Genomic DNA, 21,207 nt, shown 5'->3' on the forward strand with positions numbered 1-21,207 from the left:
GTAATTATTAAATAATTTATCAAAACGCTTAAAATCAATCACAAGAATTATTTAAATTTGAATACTTTCTCTGAATTAACTCGGTGAAAGTTTTATGAAAAAACCCACCGATAATTACACACTTGATCAATAACTATTACCATAATCTACATTTTATTACGGGTATCCCTTACTGTTTCAAAATATATTCCACAAATTTAATATAATAATTATTTTAAATAATTTAAAATAATAAAAAACGATTCAGTAATTATTAATTTAATAACTAATGTGTACAAAATTATTTATTATCAATACAGATAATAGTTACATGTAATATTACAATAAGAGTCAAAAGAAAATTTTTACGAATAACATTAAAAAAATTTTAGTAAAACATACAATAATTCAAATAAATTTCATATTAATTAATTAATATTAATTTTTCTCTTAAATTTAACAATTACCTGATTCATTAAATCAATTCATTTATTGTAAATAGTCATTCAATATACAAGTCTTGTATTTACATATCTTATCATAATTAATTAGTTTACTTATTGTTATTAATAATAATAAACTGTAACAATTAAGTGAAAAATTACTGACCGAATGTGAGAGAGCTAAATAAATTTACATAAATCGTGAGTGATGATAACTGTTCGCTAAGTCAATGATTAATAACCGATAGCCTGAAAAACTACTTCAGTTGCTTCAATTTTTCTTTTATAATTTTATTATTAAGATCCAGTAATTCTTCGATCGTTAATTTATCACAAACAGACCTGTAGATATCAACAATTTTTTCTTTTGATAAATCCGCCTGCTTTTTGCCTAAATACGTCAGTAATTTATCTGACGTCAGATATTTATTAACAATAATTTCTTTAATGCTATTGTTGTTTCCATGAGAGTCTAGCGCCGCGGCGATAATATCGGGAGAATTGTTCTGCAGCGCTATGTCCAAAACAACGGATGAGGGAATAAGCTCGTCGTTAGCAACAGTGTGACTGATCACTGAGTCTATGGGCATCCTCTTGAGAATCGAATTTAAACACGTTTCATCGGTGATAGGGGTCTTGATCTCACGTTTTTCTTCCTCAGCCAGCACCTGGGCCAGCATGTCACAGAGGTCTACAGAGGTTAGTTTCTGACAGAGCTCCTGCTTGACGCTGTCAGTATCCGCGACACTCAAGAGATCGCTAGTAGTCAGTTTCATCCGATAGGTGTTAAGGACTTTTGAAAAAAATTCCTTGTCATTGATAAATATGTCTGGAAGCCGACCGACGATCTTAGATGCTCCGTAGTCACGACAGGCTATCTTTAAACAGGTGTCTGGGTACGTTTCCATACCTAGGAGGTGCATTGTCTCACGACCCAATTCAGCGTCGTTTTTAGCTCCCATTTTTGCCTGAAATATTCCATTTAAATTTTAATTATTTCTATAAATTACTATTTCGCGTATCAAAAGGTAAAAGGGCGCATAGCAAAGTATAGCATAAATTTTATTTATCACCAATCGACTGGTAGACATATTCTTCGCTTAAAAATGAAGCATTGATTTCCTAAAGCTAAAAGAGCGTATGTATCTAATTATGCGCCCTTTTAGTTTTAGGAATTTGAAAATTTTATGACCTACAGCTAAAAGAGCCTATAAATTTTTTTTTTAAGCAATTCATTAAAATGTTTATTTTTAGCCTCAAAATTAAAAAATGGTAGAGTCAAAGAGGCGTATTCTAACTATACATAAGGTAAAGTACCCAGTACTTGAACACTTGTAAAAATGGGACCAGTACTTGACCAGACTTTTGCGAATTGTTATAATATAAAATTCGTAAATTTATTATGAGCAATATGCGCATATTATAATTATTAAATGATACAGTAATTGATTTCTGTAAGTTTTTTCAATTATAAATCAAAACAATTATATTTTTATTAACTTAAAAGTTGACATGTCGAGAATCGCCGATAGATGCTATTTTTTTTTCATGAAAAAGGTACTAAATCGTAAACCGAACAATCAGTACAAAAAACGGTATATCATGATTTTAAGTAGAAACAGTTGTACCATCTAATGAAATAGTCTTTTCTAATATAATTTTTATATTAAATTTTAGCGTTCAACTATACCTCCAAATTTTCAAAACCGTACCCAGAACTTGAACAGGCTGGGGCCGTATAATTTTAACAGCACTATAACCCCTAATAGGTTTATAGACTAGTGATCAGCATTATGATTTGTATTAATTACTGCAATTTAAATAAGTTTTATGAGTAAAAATTAGTGTAGTTAAAAATAATTGAACGTTTTGAATTGAGTTTTTTTTATTTATAATTGACAATTTGCTTTATCATTCATAAAAAATGTAATTAAAAAATTAAATACAAATATTTATCATTTTTAAATGAACATATTAAATATTCACAGTATTATTTTTAATATTATTCAATAGTATGTTATATTTCTTTTGATATTTCAATAAAACGTTGAAAATTTTTGGTGTGCCTATTGCCATATATTTTATTAGTTCAACTACTGCTCCCAGAGTGTTCAACTACTGCGGCTTGTCAGAATTGATTGTTCAACTACTACTCCTTTCATAGGCTATTTTAAAAACGTTGTCAAAATATAAATAATCAATTATCTGGGTGATTTTGCGCTTCAATCAATTCAAAATTGTTTATATTTTCATGAAAATCACTAATTTGAACTAATAATTACATCTTTATATATTAAAAGTAATCAAATAAGTTTTACTTTGAAACCTGTTCAACTACTGGGTACTTTACCTTACACTCTTTTAAAATTAGAATTAAAAATATTATAAAAAAAATTGCCAAATATGCATGATTGTATTTATTTATTTTTATTTGAAAATTATTTTAATCTTATTAGTTTTCGATTCATTTATTTATCCAGTGCTTGTATAAAAATAGTTTAAAATTATTGTTTCTTCAATATTGTTTAAGTACTTAGGAAATTTTTCTTTATTTATTAAATTTTTTTTATTTCATGTCTTGTAAAACTATTTATCAAAATTTGTTATAAAAATTTGAATTTTTTTCTATGTGTCCTTTTAGCTTAGGCACTACTTTTCTAAAAGCTAAAAGGGCGCATGTCTTGAGTTACGCCTTTTTAGCTTTAGAATGTTCGAATTTTTTTTGTACAGATCTTTGTTTTGAGTGATTTTAAGAAAAATGACAAAAAAAATTTTTTTCATGTGCCCTTTTAGCATGGATCCCTACTAACCTGTAGCTATGCGCCCTTTTTACACCAGCACGCGATTTACTAAAAATTGGAAAATAACATAAATTTTATTTACCTTGTAAGCAGTAATAATACTTTGCGGACAGCTGCGCTTGACACCGCTAGCCAACACGAGATCAACGTCTATTTCATCTAGCAATTCATCTAACTTCATTTGTACTCCAACAGATTTGCTATCAGTAGCAACTGAATCCGTAGCAACTTCTACATCTTTTTTACCACTAACAGCATTCATCAACCCGCTGTTCATTCCCGTCGAGGATTTCTTAGGCGGCGACAGTGTGTTGTCTAGAATAATCGACCCGAACTCATTGGAACACTTTTCTTCTGCCCCTTCAATCTCCTGAGTGACCCGAATTTTGTCAGTAAGCACTTCTGAGATATTTAAATCATCGTTGTAAACAACTGGCTGAGTGCCAACATCCTCTATAAGACTGTGGTTTAACTGAGAGTCAACGTCCATAATTTCTTCCCTATCAGCCGGGACCGTCGACAGCGACATGCTAAAGTCAGTCAGCACTTTGCGGACGTGCTCAACCTTGGGACTTCCCGAGGCCTTAAGCGGCAACTTCTCATACTCTAGACTGCTCAACGCTGCTAGGTCACCCACGGTGTTGATGTTTCTCGAGGTAAAAAGCTTCGAGAGATTCTTTGACCACAGAGGATGAACAAGATTATCCACAATCGAGTCAATGGGCTCCGCACAACCCAGCAATGTTGGGCAGATTGGATCAGTCATTTCCATTCCTTGACCTTGGGTAAGGTCGATTGATTGCTGGCTGTCGAATATCGAACTGGTGACCGGTAAAGTGTCACTGGCGTTTATTTTTTCTACTGTACTAGTTCGTACGGGCTTGTAGATAGTGTCATCAGTGAAGTTGCTGATGTTCTCTACATCAACAGTGTCTTCCAGAGTCTCATTGATGTTATTGATACTCTCGACTTCCATCTGGCTCACTGTTCCGTTCATTATTCTTGCCATCGTTGATTCTTGAATTCCATATTCTTCTACATCAGGCGTAAGACTATCTTTTTTCTCCTCGACTATGACGCTCATATCATCTCCCTGGAAGATATCTTGCGAAGCAATAGAGACTTCGACGTCCTCTTGCTCTTTATCTTCAATATTAATATCATACAAGCGAGTGTCACTCTTGAGAGTCTCCACAGGCTTTTCTTCCGTTTGTATCGTCTTGAACTTAGGCAGCTTAATCTTCAGCGGTGTGTCCTTTCTTCCCGGAAAACTACGTGTTATCAATAGTTTAGTCAACTTTCCAGGTGAGCCTGGTAGAACTTCGTATCCCATTTCTTTGGAAACAGGAGGGTCAGCGAAACTGACGCGCTTCCGCTTTGGCGTGTCAACCAACTCTTCATTCCCCGCAGGAACATTAACATTACTATTGCTAGTACTATTAAGAGTAGCATAATTAAGAGCACTAACAGCACGTCTCTTCAAAATACCCGCACTTGGAGAAGCCGTCAAAGATGGCGGATTGGCGCTGGACCACTCAAGCATTGGGAGATCAATTTGCACCTCCTTGAGTTCCGTGTAATCGTGATCTGTTTTACCAACATCATTGACCTTCTCCATTTTGGGTGATATCTTCTCGCCGTCGTTCTTCAAATTGCTGAACAATTTAGTCGGCGGAGATGAAGTGTAGTCTCCAGTTTTCATGTTACTGAATATCTTCCTTTGTCTACTCCCACCAGGACTACCTAGATCTTTCGCTCGTTCTTTCTTGAGCGTTTCCGAAAATGGAACTTCAGAATCCTTGGGTTTCACTCTAGACACTTTGATCTCTTCGGTCTCAGACATACCTAGATTAGTCACCAGTCCCAACATATGCGCTCCACGTCCTGGAGTGAGTAATTTCGGCTTGGTCAAGCGCTTGATACCCTTCGGAGACGGGAAGATGGCCTTAGCTTCTTCTTCCTTAATATCTACCGAGGGTTCTACGATTTCTTGACTAGATTTCACAGGAGATTCGCTTTTAACCGGTTCAGGCGGAACATCAGTCTTAATTGGCGACTCAAGTGCAGGTGCAGGTGCAGGTACAGGTGAAGGTACAGATGTGAGTGCAGGCTCAGGAACCTGATTCTCGTCATTAGCCACCTCGACCTTCTCAGTCTTCCTTTCCCTCCTCGGGGACCGTACAGAACACAAATCCTGCGAACTTTCAACAACTTCGTCAGCAGTGGAGTTTGAGGTAGTAGACGTCGAAGGACTAGATATCGGGCTCACGATCTTGGAATCTTCCTGACTTTGAGGTTCCTGAGACTTGGGATCAATCTTCCGTTTACGACGTACGAATATCAGATCCTGCCGCTCTACCAACATCGAATCTCCACTACTCCTCGTGGTCTTTTTTACCATTTTGCTAGGATCCAATGAGTGTCTCTTGTTAACTTTTTCATAAACAAAGTCGTCATTGGCCGGCTTACTTTTTTGTTCTTCAGAAACTTTGTTTCGCAACTTGCTCATTTTCCGACTATCAAAGACCATATCGATCTTCAACCGAGACATTTCTTTCTGGGTCCTCTGTGATACTCCAGTCCTGCCATCTGGTGATTTTTCGCTATCATTAGAGCAAAAGCTCTCACTGTCGCTTTGCAAATCTGTCGGAGCAGAATGCCTGCGTCTCTTGGTGTCTGCATACTCTTCAGAATCCACAGCCTTGCGCTTAATTCCTTTGTCCTGATCTCTAGTTGATCTGGAAATCCTACCACCTCGTCTTCGCCCACGTCTACCCCTTCCCTCTCGCCTCGAACCGCCAGCGCCATCTCGCGGGTGCAAGCCTAATTTGGTCAAGTCTTTGTCTTGTGTATTTTCATTCTCGTCAGGAAACTCATCGCGCGACTCAAAGTTCAGCTTCTTGACAATACTCGCAACAGAGCCTTCTTCTATTTTGTCTCCAGCTTCGGGACTAAGTTCCTGGGTGTCACCAACTATTTCTTCGCTCTCTTTAACCTCTTCGTGTTTGTTCTCTTTGTTGTCATCAGTAGCTTCTGTGGAGCCACCGGCTTTATTCTTAAACCACTCCTCTAACTCTTGGGTGTTTCTTGATCCAGACTGCGACAAGTCGTTGTACATAGCAGGAATGTCATCTCGATGGCGCTTAAAACACTCCTTCTGGTGTTCCGTAAGCAAGTTTACGTTAACTTTAACGTCGTTCTGAATCAAAACGTAATCCTGAGAGTCTGGTTCTGGAGGAACTGGAACTGGCGTCACTCGTTTTTCTTTGCCTTTTTTACCTCCACTAACTTTAGTAATAGACTTCCTACCCAAAAAACTTCCCGCAACTCTTACATGTTTCTTCTCACCTTCATCACTCTTGACCAAGCTGCTCATCTTTTTCGAGGCTTCCAACTCAATTTCATTTAATATCTGTTTGACATCCTCACCAATAGGTTCTGAATGGTCCAGAAAGGTCATCGTCTGGGCAGCGATCTCGTGGTTTGTATGACAGAGTGCGTTGATGAGAGCTTCACGATACGAATCAACAAGCTCTGAAGTCAGACAACTCCACAAACCTTTCAGAATTATTACCACCGTCTCCCAGGTATTAACTACTTCTTTCACGCACTCTGGAACGTTGATCTTCAGCATCGCTTCAATGCAAGGTCTTAGAACTGTTAGGTGAAACTGTGCTTTGTCCTGTTCCAACCCGTATATAGTGATCAGCAGCGACGCCATCGCTTTCAAACTGCATTCGATTTCATTCACGTACTCTGCTTGCTCCAAAGTTGAGTAGGTGACGTCTCGTAGCAAAGATGTTAAGCTTGGAACTCCCTCAACCGCTAGATAGTCTGAGTAGTGAATCGTGTTCATCAGCGCATCAAAAACGTAGCAGATAAATCTATAAAAATAATTTAAATTAATCATCACACTAACTCAATAATAATTTTCTAGTTAAAAAAAGAATATTTTTTGCTAACCTGTATGACTTGTTATTGTCTCTCGCGCTAACTAGTGTCAACAAATCCTCAGAGACATGATCAAGAACTTCATTGGTTTTGACAGTGGTAATCAAATCAGCAGCGTTATTAAACTTTGCGTAAAGATCCTTCCAACAGCGACTGATTTTTATTAGCTGATTAACATCGTTACTGTTAATCCATTTAACCTTAAAAGGAAAAATAATTAACGAGTACGCTGTGTCAAAATTATGAGCCAAAGTAGTTCCTTCATTGATCGACTCTTTGTCCATGAATTTCACAAACAACTCCGCAAGTTCCGCCCAAATTTCTATAACAAAACCAGTCAAATTGACGTTTGTTCCTAGCGCAATCATTTGGCTGAGAACCGACTTCAGAAACGGCAGAGATTCAGGATGGTAACTCGTAATAGCCTCGGGTTTGATTGCATGAACTATCAGAGTTTTGAGACCAGCATTAGGCCGCTTCAGGAACTCTGGGTCTAGGAGCCTGATCAGCAAATCCATCAGCGTCTGGTCGCGGTACAGCAGATGCGAGCTGACTTTTACGAGTTTGGGGACGATTGTGTCTAAGAGCAGGTTGCTTGTGCAGTCATCACGGACTCTAATGTGGTTCACCACTTCGCAGATAATCAGAATCAGCTCCTGGTACATCTTGGGCTTGAGTTCGTCGGTCGATTTGTTTATCAAGTTCATCAAAGACTGCCAGAGAATACGATTCAGAGTTTCTCGGTTCTCGAAAACGAACTCCGAGTCGTTAATCAGGAGGCAAGCTTCCCCGGAGCTGTGGATGTAGCTCTTGAAGTTCTCCTGGAACATCTCCTGGGATATCACGTTGATGGTTGTGTTATCTTGGTCTAGCTCTGGAAAAAGCAACGCTCGATCCTGGGGATCAGAAGCTAGGAGTTGGAGCAAAGAGTCCACGGCACACTTCCTGGCCTTGACAAACCTTTTCCCTGGGGAAGATTGAATCCCAGACTTGGTTGACAGCAGAGGAGTGTCTCCAAGCGGACCAAAGCAAAAATTAAGAAACTGTGCGATGACTTGGGTGAGAGACTTGTCAGGTGTAGATGACAGCTTTATGATCAAGTGTCGCCAGACCTCGAACTTTGCCAGGGCAATCGACTCCGTTTTATTGTTATTAGCGTTCAGCGGTATGCAAAGCAGTTTTATTCGCCGAGGAATAGCGAGCTGGGTGGGATCTATGGCGAAGTTCTCGATGAGCAACTTCCAGGCCTGAAAAGCTTGGATCCTGATGGACATGTCTGGAGACTTAAAGGCGCGCTCTTCAACGCTTAGGAGATTGTTTATCAAGTCAGCACCTCGGTGGAGGTCTGTTCCTAGAGCCTGGACGCTCAGACACCACTGGCGACACCAGTCAGGCTGGCTGGCCTTCACTAAGGACAACATTCGGATGTGATACACGTTCTGCAAGTTGCTGCGGTACACGGTCCACGTTTCTTCGTTGTGTTGACGGATGTAACTGTGAAGGTCCGTTTTTAAAGCTGTTGTGAAGAGGTCCAGGGCTCTCGCACGTTGGTGTTTGTGTCCCATATACAGTAAGGTTACTACTTTATCTAATACCAGTTGGTGAAACTGAAATGGTGTAAGTTAAAATTATAGTGTTTCTATTTACAATTTTAATTAATTAAAAGGTAATTTCTTAGTTTTACAGTTCTATATAGATATCATCGATTACCCTTCAAGGGACCAGGCTTTAAAGTTGGGGGATAAATAACAGTTTCTTAGGAAAAATTTTCAAGAAAATCGATCGCTACGTGTTTTTTGAAAATCAACATTTTGAAGTCAAAATCTGAAAATCTTATAGAAGTACAGTTTAAAAATTTTTTTTGATTGTATATCCTAAAAATGTGTTTAAAAACGAAAATTAAAAAAAAAAAAAATGTCCCGATTGGCCCATTTTTTGCAAAGTTACAGACATTTGAAAAAAAAAAGAGCAATTTTTTTCAAAAATTGATATCTCGAAAACGGCTCGGTAAAAAAAAATTGAAAATAATCATGGAAGTCTTTTTCAATGGGTACTATAACATAAAAAATTTTCAAAGAAATCGGAGATGCAAAAGCGTGGAATGCCCCATATATTTCAGCATAATACTAAAGTTAGCCGACATTTTTAATTTTTTGATATTTTTTTATTAATTAAATTATAACTAAAAAATATTTTTTTTTAAATTGCACTTGTAATTTTTCAAGTTTTTTAAAAATAAAATTTTTTTTCTAATTTTTTTGTAAAAACTTTTTCAATAAAAAAAATTCTGAAAATTTTTAGATGTCGACTAACTTCAGTATTATATTTCAGCTCATAAAAATAATATTTAGAATTTTTTTCGAAAATCACTAATTTTTTGTATCTGAAATTTAACGAGTGTTAATTTTATTATACAAAAAAATACTTTAAAAAAAAATAAAAAATCGAAACTTGTGAAAATTGTTTATTTTGACACGTAAAATATGGAAAAATTTTAGAAATCAGTATGCTTAAATAAACATTTTATTTACGGTTTTTAGTAGATATAAAAACTAATTGAAAAATGTATTTTCACAAATTTTCATAATTATTATCGTTAATTCACTGTTAAATCAAACAATTACCATTCAAAAATACTAGATAAATGTGTGAAATGGAAAAATACAAGTACTTTTAAATTTTGTCAAAAAAACAAAAATTCAATTTTTGACATAAAATTATGTATAATAAAAAAAATTAAATACCTTTCGAATATTAAAATTAGAATTAACCAAAGAGTGTTTGTAAAGCCGATGAATAAACTCCAAAGCACTGTAAATAACTAAATCCTCAAAATCTGTAGGCTTTTTTTCAGCTTGTACCAGCAATGAAATATTATCCGTACAGGTTGTAGGTGACAGCCACTCCATTTTGGAAGCTTCTACATCTCTTAGACAGTCGTTTAAAAATTTACACGTATCCTGATCATCAACGAGTCTTGTCAATTGTTTGTCCTCGACTGTTTTTATCAAATCAAATATTTTCAGTCTAAAAATAAAATAAAATTTAATATTTTACACTAAAATGTTAAAAACAGATTTATATGACAAAAATAAAAAAATTACCTTTTGTTGCGACCAACAGTCAAAGATAGCCTAAAAAACGGCATTTTTTTATTGGACTCATTGAAAATATTATTCAACAATGATTTAACGTCTGATTTTTTAAGCAGGCTACTTTCTTGTTCACTTGTCATAAAATTAATAATTAAATTACATAAATCTGAATACTGATTATCAGTCATTATTTGTAATAAATTTGTCCTCTTGTTATCACTGCAAATATTTAAGTATTAATTAAATGGAGTAAGTAACTGTGTGTAAACCAAAAGAAGTAACATGATATTGATATTAAATAACTTATACATATAATATTTATAATTGATAAAATAAAATTTCTTGGTACCTGTTGATATAGGTTAGAATAATAATTTCATCGGTACTAGGTATTGTTCCTTGTAATTTAGCCAATACATCTGCGGGAGTAAGCGAAGTCGAAGTCATTTTGAAGTGGTGACCGTTTTACTCCCAACTTTAGTGGTAAAAATCCTCAAATAAGCGACTGACGACTGTTAAAAGCACTTGTTTTTTTTAATCAACGGCACCGACGTGCTGTTACTCGATAAATAAATATCTAGAATTGTAATTATAAATTCATTTATAAATATACATACGTACACATATATGTATACTTATTTTGTTAAAAATAATTATTTACAATAAGAGTTTTGTTTGCACTGAATTTTATTACGAATCAATGCATAGCGACAGTCTATGTGTATGTAATGTGTAATGTATGTACATACAGCCGATGGAGGTAATACGAATGCTAAAGCTGGCCGTACCTATAGAAATAAATATGTGTGAGTAAGAATATTGTATAATGCATGTCGGGTATAAATACACGTATAGGTATTTACCTATACTCACGTAGTGTGAAAGAGTTAGAGGAAAATAAATGTGTACTGATGCCAAACAGGGTAATTACTGCGCAAGACACACTGTGGGGTGAACACAGCGCAAATTGCCGCGCGTTTTTCTTTCTTGCTTGCGCTCGGAGTTTTTTAAGGAGAGAAAGCCGATGCGACGATGCAACGTGATAAAAAAACCCGCCAAATGATCTAGAGACTTTTAGGTCTAATCTAGGGGTTTTTTGGGGAACTTTTTGTTTTTGATGCAACATGACAATGGCGGGAATATTCAAATTTTTTGGATGAGGAAGAATATATTGTGTCTTAACTTAACCCTTCGTCACTCGCGTCATGAGCAGATCGCCGCCTAACAACTACTCAACCTATAGAGACTCACTATAGTGCGAGCGAGAAACTAAAAAAGATGCGAGTGACGAAGGGTTAAGCACGAAGCGATGGTATACTCTACTGACACCAAAAATGATCTCATTGATTTCAACTTCTAATTTCTTTTTAAATTGATTATGTCCGGTTTAACAATGAAAAAAGAAAAAAAACGGACAAAGATTCCATATCTTTTTTATCCGTAATCATTTCTCATGCCATAATTTTTCATTTAAGGTAATTCTTTCCCAACCTATAGTTTATGCTACTGCTGTCTTTTTCATTCGCTAGTGTCACCTCTCTTACGGGCTATTACTCACTTACTTCCACGTACACTGAAAAAAAATTAACTTGATTCAAGAGAAAAAATCTTGAATCAAGAATATAATTTTGAAGAGGGCAATTGTCTTGAATCAAGACAAAAAATTCTTGAATCAAGTAAAATTTCCTTAAATCAAGAATTTTTCTACTCAAATAAAGAATATTAAGTTCTTCAAAATTATATACTTGATTCATGAACATTTTTTTTTCTGTGTATGACTTTATTTGTTTACTTTACTACCCTGTTTAAAATTTCCAATAGGATCCCATCAAAAGCGACAAAAGCCACTTAGAAACCCATAAATTTTATTGGTTTCCAAGTGTCTTTTGTCGCTTTTGATGTGATCTCATTGGAGCTTTTCAACAGGGTAGTTTATCAATGATTTCTCAAAAACTATGTGGTATGGCATTCTATAATTTTTTAGGGTAATTATACATGTATTAATCTAAGTAATATTAGTTTTTCGTGAAATTCTTAAAATCTCTTCAAAACAAAAATAATAAACCTTCGCGGTTTTCTCTCTCTTTTCTCATACCACCTGTATAAAAATGACATTTTAAATTGCAATTATCTTCGGTTAGACGTGGTAAATCGTTTCCAAATTTTAACAGCATGTGCATTATGCATTTAATTACTTATATTATAAATTTGGAAGGTTTATTGAAATTTTGCTCGCATGACTCAACTACCTTAAACATATATCTGGCACAAAAATTTCTTACAACAAAAATTAATTTTCGAAAAAATTTTTCATAGAATTAAAATTACTTTTGAGGAGCTAAAAAACTAAATTATGCAATTACTGACGTATCGTTGTATAATTGTAACATTTATTGACGCCACTAATAATTTTTGATTTTTTCAATTTTTAATTTTAAGTTATTTTAACTTAAATCATTCAGTTGTGATATGATCGCTTCAGGATAGGCCATAGTAAATGAATTTTTAGAAATTGTATTTTCCTAATTACGTCTTGAATAAATTTTGAAATCAAATAAAATGAAGTTTCTGACAAACAACATAAGACTGGCTATTTTTGAAGCTTCATAATAGTTCATTTAACATTTAACATTTAACATTTTCAAAAAGTAATTAGAAAAATAAAATTTTAGAAAATACATTTACTACAGCCTTGCCTTTAGGTAGTACCGCCGTAAAATTCATATCTTACCAAAATTATGAAAATTTTTTTATAGAAAGGAAATACCTCAATAATTTACCACCAAAATTTTAAATCGATTCACCACACTGTTTCTGAAGTATTAATTTTCGAAATGGCTTTTTTTACACGTAAAGGTTTGGAGAGCCAAGAAAGTTGGTATGAAATCTAGTTGCATCACTTGTGCGGTACTGAAGATTTTTGTTCAAGCGACATGGTTGTCAAAAAATTTGGAATAAGTTCTTTTTTCAAATAAATTCGAAATTTTTTTTTGGATCTTTTTTAATGTTACAAGTTAAGTATAAGTGCTTGAAAAACAGCATCGAACGCTGGCAAATTCGTCAAAATTGGTTAATTTGTTCATAAGATTTTTAATTTTTAAAAAATCAAAAAAACGTGGGTTATTAGGGTAAGCACCCCAATAAATTATTTATATAAAAATATGTAATTAACTAGAAGGAAATAAGTGAAACTTGGTAAAATTTCGTAGTAATTAACAGAAAAGAAAAATTGAAGAAAAAGACCAAAACCCCAGTAGATGGACAGCTGATACCAATAGATAAACACTCCTTACAAATGATATTTTCAACTTATTGCTTATATGATATAAGCAATAAGTTGAAAATATCATTTGTAAGGATAAGTTATATCAGAAACAGAGTTGTGAAAATTTTAATGAAAAATATTTTCATTAACTCATTAAATTCAATTCTCTAATGAAAAAATTTTCCACTAAAAAATTTAATTTAATTGTAAATGGAAATATTTATCATTAAAAATATTTTTTTAATGATCAGTAAAAATCATTTAAATTAAAATATTAAATTTAATGGTTAATGGAAATATATAAAATTAAAAATTTTTAACTTCCCGCTACGAAAATCGAAGATTTTCAAAAATCGGGAAGTTATTGTTTTAACCCCGTTTTGCAAAAACCGAGTTTTCATCAGATCTCGACGTTTGAAGGTCACAGGAAGCTTCCCTGACTATCCCCACGAGGTTGTCACTGTGTGTGTGTGTGTGTGTGTGTGTGTGTGTGTGTGTGTGTGTGTGTGTGTGTGTGTGTGTGTGTGTGTGTGAAAGTATGTGAACCGCTTATAACTTTTGAACGGCTTGACCGATTTCATCGCGGTTGATGCCATTCGAAAGGGCTTGACCAAACTTAGATTTTGAAAACTGTTTGGACCGATTCAGATAAATAGATTTTGAGAAATCTTCAAAAAACTGAAAAAAAAATTTTTTCAAATGTGGTTTTTTTGGAATAACTTTTAAACGGCTTGATGGTTCAATTCCAAAAACTAATCAGCTCTTAATCTTAAAAAACCACGTCGATCGCCACCAGTCTGGTCAAAATCGGTTGATTCGTTCGAGAGATATCGTGAACGAAAGAAAACCAAAAAAAGTGTTTTTTCGGAATAACTCCGAAATTTCTCGCGCGATCAATTCAAAATTTAAGATTCTTTGTGAGGCTTGAAAAACTGCGTAGAATGCTGCCAACCGCGTGAAAATCGGTTTATTAATTCAAAAGTTATTGCGGTTTAAAAATTCAAAAAATAGTGTCATCAAATCCTTATCAGACTTTTGAGCTCGAAGAGCTCAAAATAACCCATAAATTGTATTTTTGAGCTCTAAGAGCTCAAAAACGTCATTGGTGCAATTTTAAGCGCCTAAGTATGGAATAAGCGGGAAGTTGCAGGGATGGCCTTCAGGGTCAACCGTTTTCCTAATTTTTTTTAATGATTAATGAAAATATATAAAATTAAAAAATTTTTTTAATGATCAATGGAAATTTTTAAAATTAGATATTAAATTTAATCGTTAATCGAACTATTTTTCAACTTTCCGCTATAAAAATCAATGATTTTCAAAAAATCGGGAAGTTAGTAGTTGTACCCTGATTTTCGAAAATCTTCGAAAAAATTTTCGAAATAATTTAAAAAGAGTATTTTTTTGAAATAATTTATTCAATCAATGTCGGATTGTTATTGTAGTCGTAATTTAATTTATAGCTTTTGATTATCGGCGTCGATTGCTATGAAGAACGTCGAAATCGGTTAATTGGTTCGGTAGACATCGTTGTTGAAAAATATAAAACACTAGCAACCTGCAGTAACGATGTGACTGCTCAGAATTGTCAACTATAAATAAATAAAATTTGCTAAATTACATATCGACTTTTGTTAAATTGCACTGTACTTTCTTAAATATTGATATTCTTAAATATATAAGCTCACTCCGACATTACACTCATCAAGAGCTTTCATTTGAGTACCCACATCATTTTTTCATATATTTATATATGTTACATATATGTATATATGAAAAATATATCAAAAATGCATGTGGGTACTCAAATGAAAGCTCTTGATGAGTGTAACATCGGGATGAGCTTATATCTTGAAAAATTTCAATAATTAAGAAATGACGTCGTATTTTGTCTACTGATGATATTTTCTTCGATATAAGCTCATCCTAGAGTTACACTCATCGAGACCTTTCATTTGAGTACCCACATCAATTTTTCATATATTTTATAAATTTATATATATGTATATGTCAAAAATATATCGAAAATGCATGTGGGTACTTAAATGAAAGCTCTTGATGAGTGTAACATCGGGATGAGCTTATATCTTAAAAAATTTCAATAATTAAGAAATGACGTCGGATTTTGTCTACTGATGATATTTTCTACGATATAAGCTCATCCTGTTAGAGTTACACTCATCGAGACCTTTCATTTGAGTACCCACATCAATTTTTGATATATTTATATATGTTATATATATAGATAGATAAAAAATTTATTTGGCTCTGGAACCTAAGCACCCTCAAAGCCATCAATATTTAAATTACATTGGTTTACATAGGTTACAAGATTACTTAACTAATTAAAGATTTACAATTAGATTTAATTTCAAATGTTATAAAATCCAAATAGATTATTTAATACAAACGAATAACTTAATTTAAAGTCATAATAATTCTACAAGAAAAAATATTTAAATAAGATCCAAAATAAAGATTGCAATTGTTAATTGTCATGTTCAAAAAAGTGATTGAAGCAAGCATTTTTAAATTCAACCAAATTATCTACAGCCACAGTCTCAGCTGGCAGTGCATTCCAGATACGTATGCCATGAATTAAGAATGAATTATCATACATGGCACAATTAGCCTGCGGTACACGAAGATAGTCTTGTCGGACATCACCTCTACGCAGTGCTACAGGCAAAAAGTCTAGTTTTGAGCCGAATAGCTGCCGATAATTTAGTCGAATTTCCTTATAAAACAGACAAGCAATGAAATAATCTTTTCTCGCTGCAAGCTTTAGCCAACCTAACTTTTTGAAATATGGAGTAACATGTTCATATTTTGGTACTTTATAGATAAATCTAACACATGAATTCAATTTACGCTGCATCTTTAATAATAATTTGTTTGACATATTCGTATACCCCGCACAACAATAATCAAAGAGAGGAATTATTAAAATAGATACTAGCTTAATACGTAAACTTTCACTAAATATTTCATTGTTTATTTTTAACTGTGCTAGCTATTCTAGAATACTCATAGCGCGATTGCACAAATTTGTTACTTGATTCTCCCATGAGAGAGTACTATCTATAATCACCCCAAGGTATTTTACAGTGCTACTATAAGGAATAGCACACCCCTCCACAAAGATTGTGTCGGCTAGTCTGCACTCATCACTACTAATTTTTGCTCTACTTCCACAAATAATTGCTTTCGTCTTCGAAGGATTCATTTTTAGATCATTAGTTCTGCACCAATCTGTGATTTTTATTATTTCATATATATATATATATATATATATATATATATATATATATATAGCTATATATATATATATATATATATATATATATAGAGTGCCCACATGCATCATTGATAAATTTGATATAAATGACATATAAGTACATATATCAAGTAGATATATAGGACATATATCAAAAATGCATGTGTATACTCAAATGATCAGCACAACATCAGTAGAGCTCATATTTTAGAAAATGTGAATAATAAAGAAATAATAGAGCAAGTAAACAAAATTAGAACGCTCTAGGGCTAGAGTCGATTTGCTGTCAGATGTTTTTTAGAAAAATAATCTCATTCAAAATTAATATTAACCAATTGGATATAAAAATTTATCTTTTTATATTACATCGTTTTAATAATCAGTACATCTTAATCCGAATTTTCCTTATTCTTAAATAAAATTGTTTCGAGTAAAAAAAATGGTGATGCGCTCAAGACAGGGAGTCCGAACACACTATTGCATTCAATTATGAATGACAATACTTTGATTAAAATTAAATCGAATGATCAATGGGAAAATTCACCATTAAAAAATAACTTTTAATGGGCAATGAAAATATTTATAATTAGAAAATTAAAATTAATGATTAATGAAAATATTTTTCATTAAAAAATTAAATTTAATGGTCAACGAAAATTATTTCCATTTAAAAACTAGATTTAATCCTTAATGAAAATATTTTTCATTAATAAATTAAATTTAATGACCAATGAAAATGCTAATGCATTAAGAAATTTAATGCATTATTTGCAACTCTGATCAGAAATAATGAATTGATTAATTTTTTCTTCTAAAAACAAAAGTTTGATATAATTAGAAAAAGAAAGGTGATAAATGGGATAGTGATTTTCAAAATATATCGGAAATTAATTTTATTATCCTTTAACACGTCGTACTCTCTCATATACAAGATGCCGTAAAATATATATTAATATAATTAAATTATTAATTAATATCCTATATAAATTTATAGAACTGTCTGTTCTCCTTTGCATTTAAATTTTCTTCTTGCAATTTTTTTCTTACGTTCAGCTTTTTCTTCCTTCTCTTTTTATTTTCTTCATTTCTCTAATTTTTTTATTTTTCTGTTTCTTCATTTCATCTTCGTCTTTTTTGATTTAACAAATAAAATTGAAAATAAGTAAGAAAATTCACCGTGTAAACACAATGTTCATCTATTGGATAGAAGTAATAAATGTGTTACCAGTAGATAGACAGTCAATTTTCTTATTTTCTTTCTAATTTATTATTAAAAAACTATATTTATAGCTTTTTGAGTAGAATATGAGTATAATCAAATTCACATACCTTACTTTTTTCATTATTTTCAATTAATAATAACAAATAACGTTAACCGGCTAGCTGTCACATGCTTACTAAAAAAATTTTTCCAACTATCATTTTTAATACAAAAATTCAAAAACTCATTTTTTGCTCTCTGAAGTATGTGTAGTTATTAAAAAAAAATTATGACTTTACATTTTTGTTCTTAAATTTAATGTAATTGCTTTTAGAAATATTATTTATCCATCTATTGGTGTATTTACCCTAACATAATTTTTAAACTCTTCATCAGATCGGATTTCTTTCTAAACATTTTAGTAATACTTTCTTAACTGCGCTAAATGACGCCAAGCATTCTTAAATTGCTTGATTTGTCTGAAAATTATTGCAGTTCGAACATTTTCAAAAACCTGTTTTACTGAATACAAACTAGACTTTTGTGCTTGAAGAACTCAAAAGAGCATAAAAGTTTTGTCTTGGAGCTTGGAGAGATCAAAAACGTCGTATTTAGTAATAGGTCAAATTTGGAGTGCTTTGCATTTGAAATTAACGGAAAGTAGTCGGAATGACCTGCAGGGTCAACCGCTTTACTAATTTTCATTTATAAAATCTCATAAGTAATTTCTTCCTCACTGTGCTTAGAAGCAGATTAAGTATTTTTTTTTTTAATAAAATTTGATCGTTTTTTCTTAATATGCTCCTACGTAGATTAACAAATTTCTTATTAAAATATATATATTTTTAGATTTTATCTTAATATGCTCACGGGCAGATTCAAGATTTTTTAATGGAATATAATAGTTTTTCGCTCTATGTGCTTTTGATCCGATCAAATTCCTTCGTTTTGCATCTATCAATATCAATTAATCTTAAAGGGAATGGATGTAAAAATAAATAACTCAATAGAATTTTTTATAATTGTTTCACAGTTTATTAGAGATAATCGATAAATGTATAATAATTACTAACTGCTCATCGAATCATACTGAAGACTGCGTTAATCATTCATTTCTCAGAATCATCCCCGACACAAGAATAACTTACAAAAATATCAATAATTAATTATGGTAATAATAATAATATTAATAATAATAATATTATAATTAAAAATTATAATAATAAATTGAAAAATTCACTTACAGTTTAATCAAATAATATTATAATCTTACAATAAATCTTAAAAAAACAAATCTTATTAATAATATTTTTGTATCGGGAATTTTTTACTTTTACATAATATTCTGTTTAAATTAACTTGCCCTCTACTTTTTTTTACTTTATAAATTCGTGACGGCGAGATCACAATCAATTCTTCCTTTCATTTATCATTTCTTCTTCATCCCATCGTTAATTTCGTTGTTAATATCGTTAGTACGGACAATTTTCATACGATTACTATACAAATTTTTAAAAACTTTTTATTCCTCCCCTTGTTAATCTATAATATGATTTTAATGCCAGTCCAAATAATTATAATAACTATTACAATTAATTTTTTTTTAGTTTATTCATTTTTTTCGATATTATTATTATCATTAATATTAATAATTCCTCTAACACTTAGAAGTATTCGAATTTTTAATAATAAAAAGTCCTCTGCCTCAACAAAAGTATTCAGGCTTTAAATGTTTCATTATTTATTTTCATTATCAGCATTATTATTATTATTATTATTAATTTTATATTAATTATTTATGAAGGTATAAACGTATAAATATCGTATGAAAAAGGTTTAAAAGGTACCGTTTCAAGTTTATGTCGGATTGGTAGTGGCGGGTTATTTCATCATTCATTTCATATCATTATTATCATTAATATTTATTTATTAACTTTAATTAGGCGACAATATAAAAGAACGATAGGCGTTAGTTAACGAGCGAGTTTTTTACATATGCAATCATGAGATATTATTTTTTTTTTCCATAGTTTATTACATATTACTTACATTTCTGCTCGACTTAGACTATCGTAGTGTTTTACAATTTATCAATTATAATTATAATTAGTTATTATTTTGTTCGTGTAATTTAAAAAGTGTGCGTGAGACGCGTGTGAATTAATGTGCAAGTATAAAACAAATTGTTATTTTAATAAAATCAATTGTACAAAATTTTTTTTTTTTTTATTATTATTATAATTAGTCTTTTTCATAATTTTAATGAGTTTTAATTTTAATAAAACGATTTCGTCATTAATTGATATTAAGATTAAAATTTTTGATCATTTTTTTCAGATCTAATACACAAATCCATCAATAACAAGACTTTAAAAAATTAAAAACAATATTTTCTATTATTGTTTAACAATTATGTCAAGTATCGGTGATTAAAAATGGTGAAACTCATACAATAATTACCGAAAATTACTATTAAAAAATGATTAACAGTAAACTGTGTACGAGTTTCACCATTTTTAATCACCGATACCCGACATAATTGTTAAACAATAATAGCAAATATTGTTTTCAATTTTTTAAAGTCTTTTTATACATGTATTATTTATGCAAACTCATTAAAATTATCTAACAACTAATTAATAAGCCATAACCGAATCATTACCACCTTTCCCATTCACTCGTTTATCATCAATTACTTAAAACAAATCTCAACACTGGTAATTTATTTAAAACTACACAGTGCTTTAATTAGCAATCACCAGTTACTAATTATACAATTAATAGCGGGGAGTGTTTAAACCGGCACCTTGAGTATTTAATTTAATTCCGTTGACAAATTTAAGAAAAATAATTGTTGTTAAATATATATTTATATATAAGAAAAAATAAACGAATCGCTCGTTGAAAAGAAATTATTTGCATATTTATAATAATTATAATATCTTAATAACAATTAATGACACTTGTTTCAATTTCTACATTATTTGCAGAGCATATTAATCAATAATTATCATTATTATTATTTATTAATTATTAATATTAAAACCTTATTGGGCACGGCCCAATTTCGGTACTGTCATCCATTATTTATTCATTCATTCATTAATTGATTGATTAATTAATTAATGGGTTGCCGTGTTAGCTAATCTATTATTTCGAGCGTTACATCTTATTTACCATTCGTTTATTGTTGTC

At 31.8% G+C, this 21,207-nt stretch overlaps 1 protein-coding gene across 1 annotated transcript; it reads right to left on the reverse strand.

Moving 5' to 3' along the window:
• Positions 1-450: 450 nt before the first annotated feature.
• On the reverse strand, positions 451-11,038 carry LOC123271067 (telomere-associated protein RIF1). Its single transcript, XM_044737298.1, has 7 exons — positions 10,931-11,038; positions 10,619-10,846; positions 10,279-10,488; positions 9,919-10,201; positions 7,187-8,781; positions 3,306-7,107; positions 451-1,390 (listed from the first exon to the last, which is right to left on the reverse strand). Exons 2-7 carry the CDS (start codon positions 10,714-10,716, stop codon positions 680-682), a joined length of 6,699 nt encoding a protein of 2,232 aa, XP_044593233.1. The 5' UTR covers positions 10,717-10,846; positions 10,931-11,038; the 3' UTR covers positions 451-679.
• Between the last annotated feature and the right edge of the window lie 10,169 nt (positions 11,039-21,207).

This window comes from Cotesia glomerata, linkage group LG8 (genome assembly GCF_020080835.1).
Source record: "Cotesia glomerata isolate CgM1 linkage group LG8, MPM_Cglom_v2.3, whole genome shotgun sequence".
In the NCBI taxonomy this organism is placed as follows: domain Eukaryota; kingdom Metazoa; phylum Arthropoda; class Insecta; order Hymenoptera; family Braconidae; genus Cotesia; species Cotesia glomerata.

What these genes read in the sequence shown, in the direction of transcription:
- LOC123271067 (XM_044737298.1), bottom strand. Translation starts at nt 10,716, where the DNA reads ATGACTTCGACTTCGCTTACTCCCGCAGATGTATTGGCTAAATTACAA. An exon ending in ATTCTAACCTATATCAACAG is followed by an intron (nt 10,489 to 10,618) that starts GTACCAAGAAAT and finishes AAATATTTGCAG; the next exon opens with TGATAACAAGAGGACAAATT. An exon ending in GACAATAACAAGTCATACAG is followed by an intron (nt 7,108 to 7,186) that starts GTTAGCAAAAAA and finishes TTATTTTTATAG; the next exon opens with ATTTATCTGCTACGTTTTTG.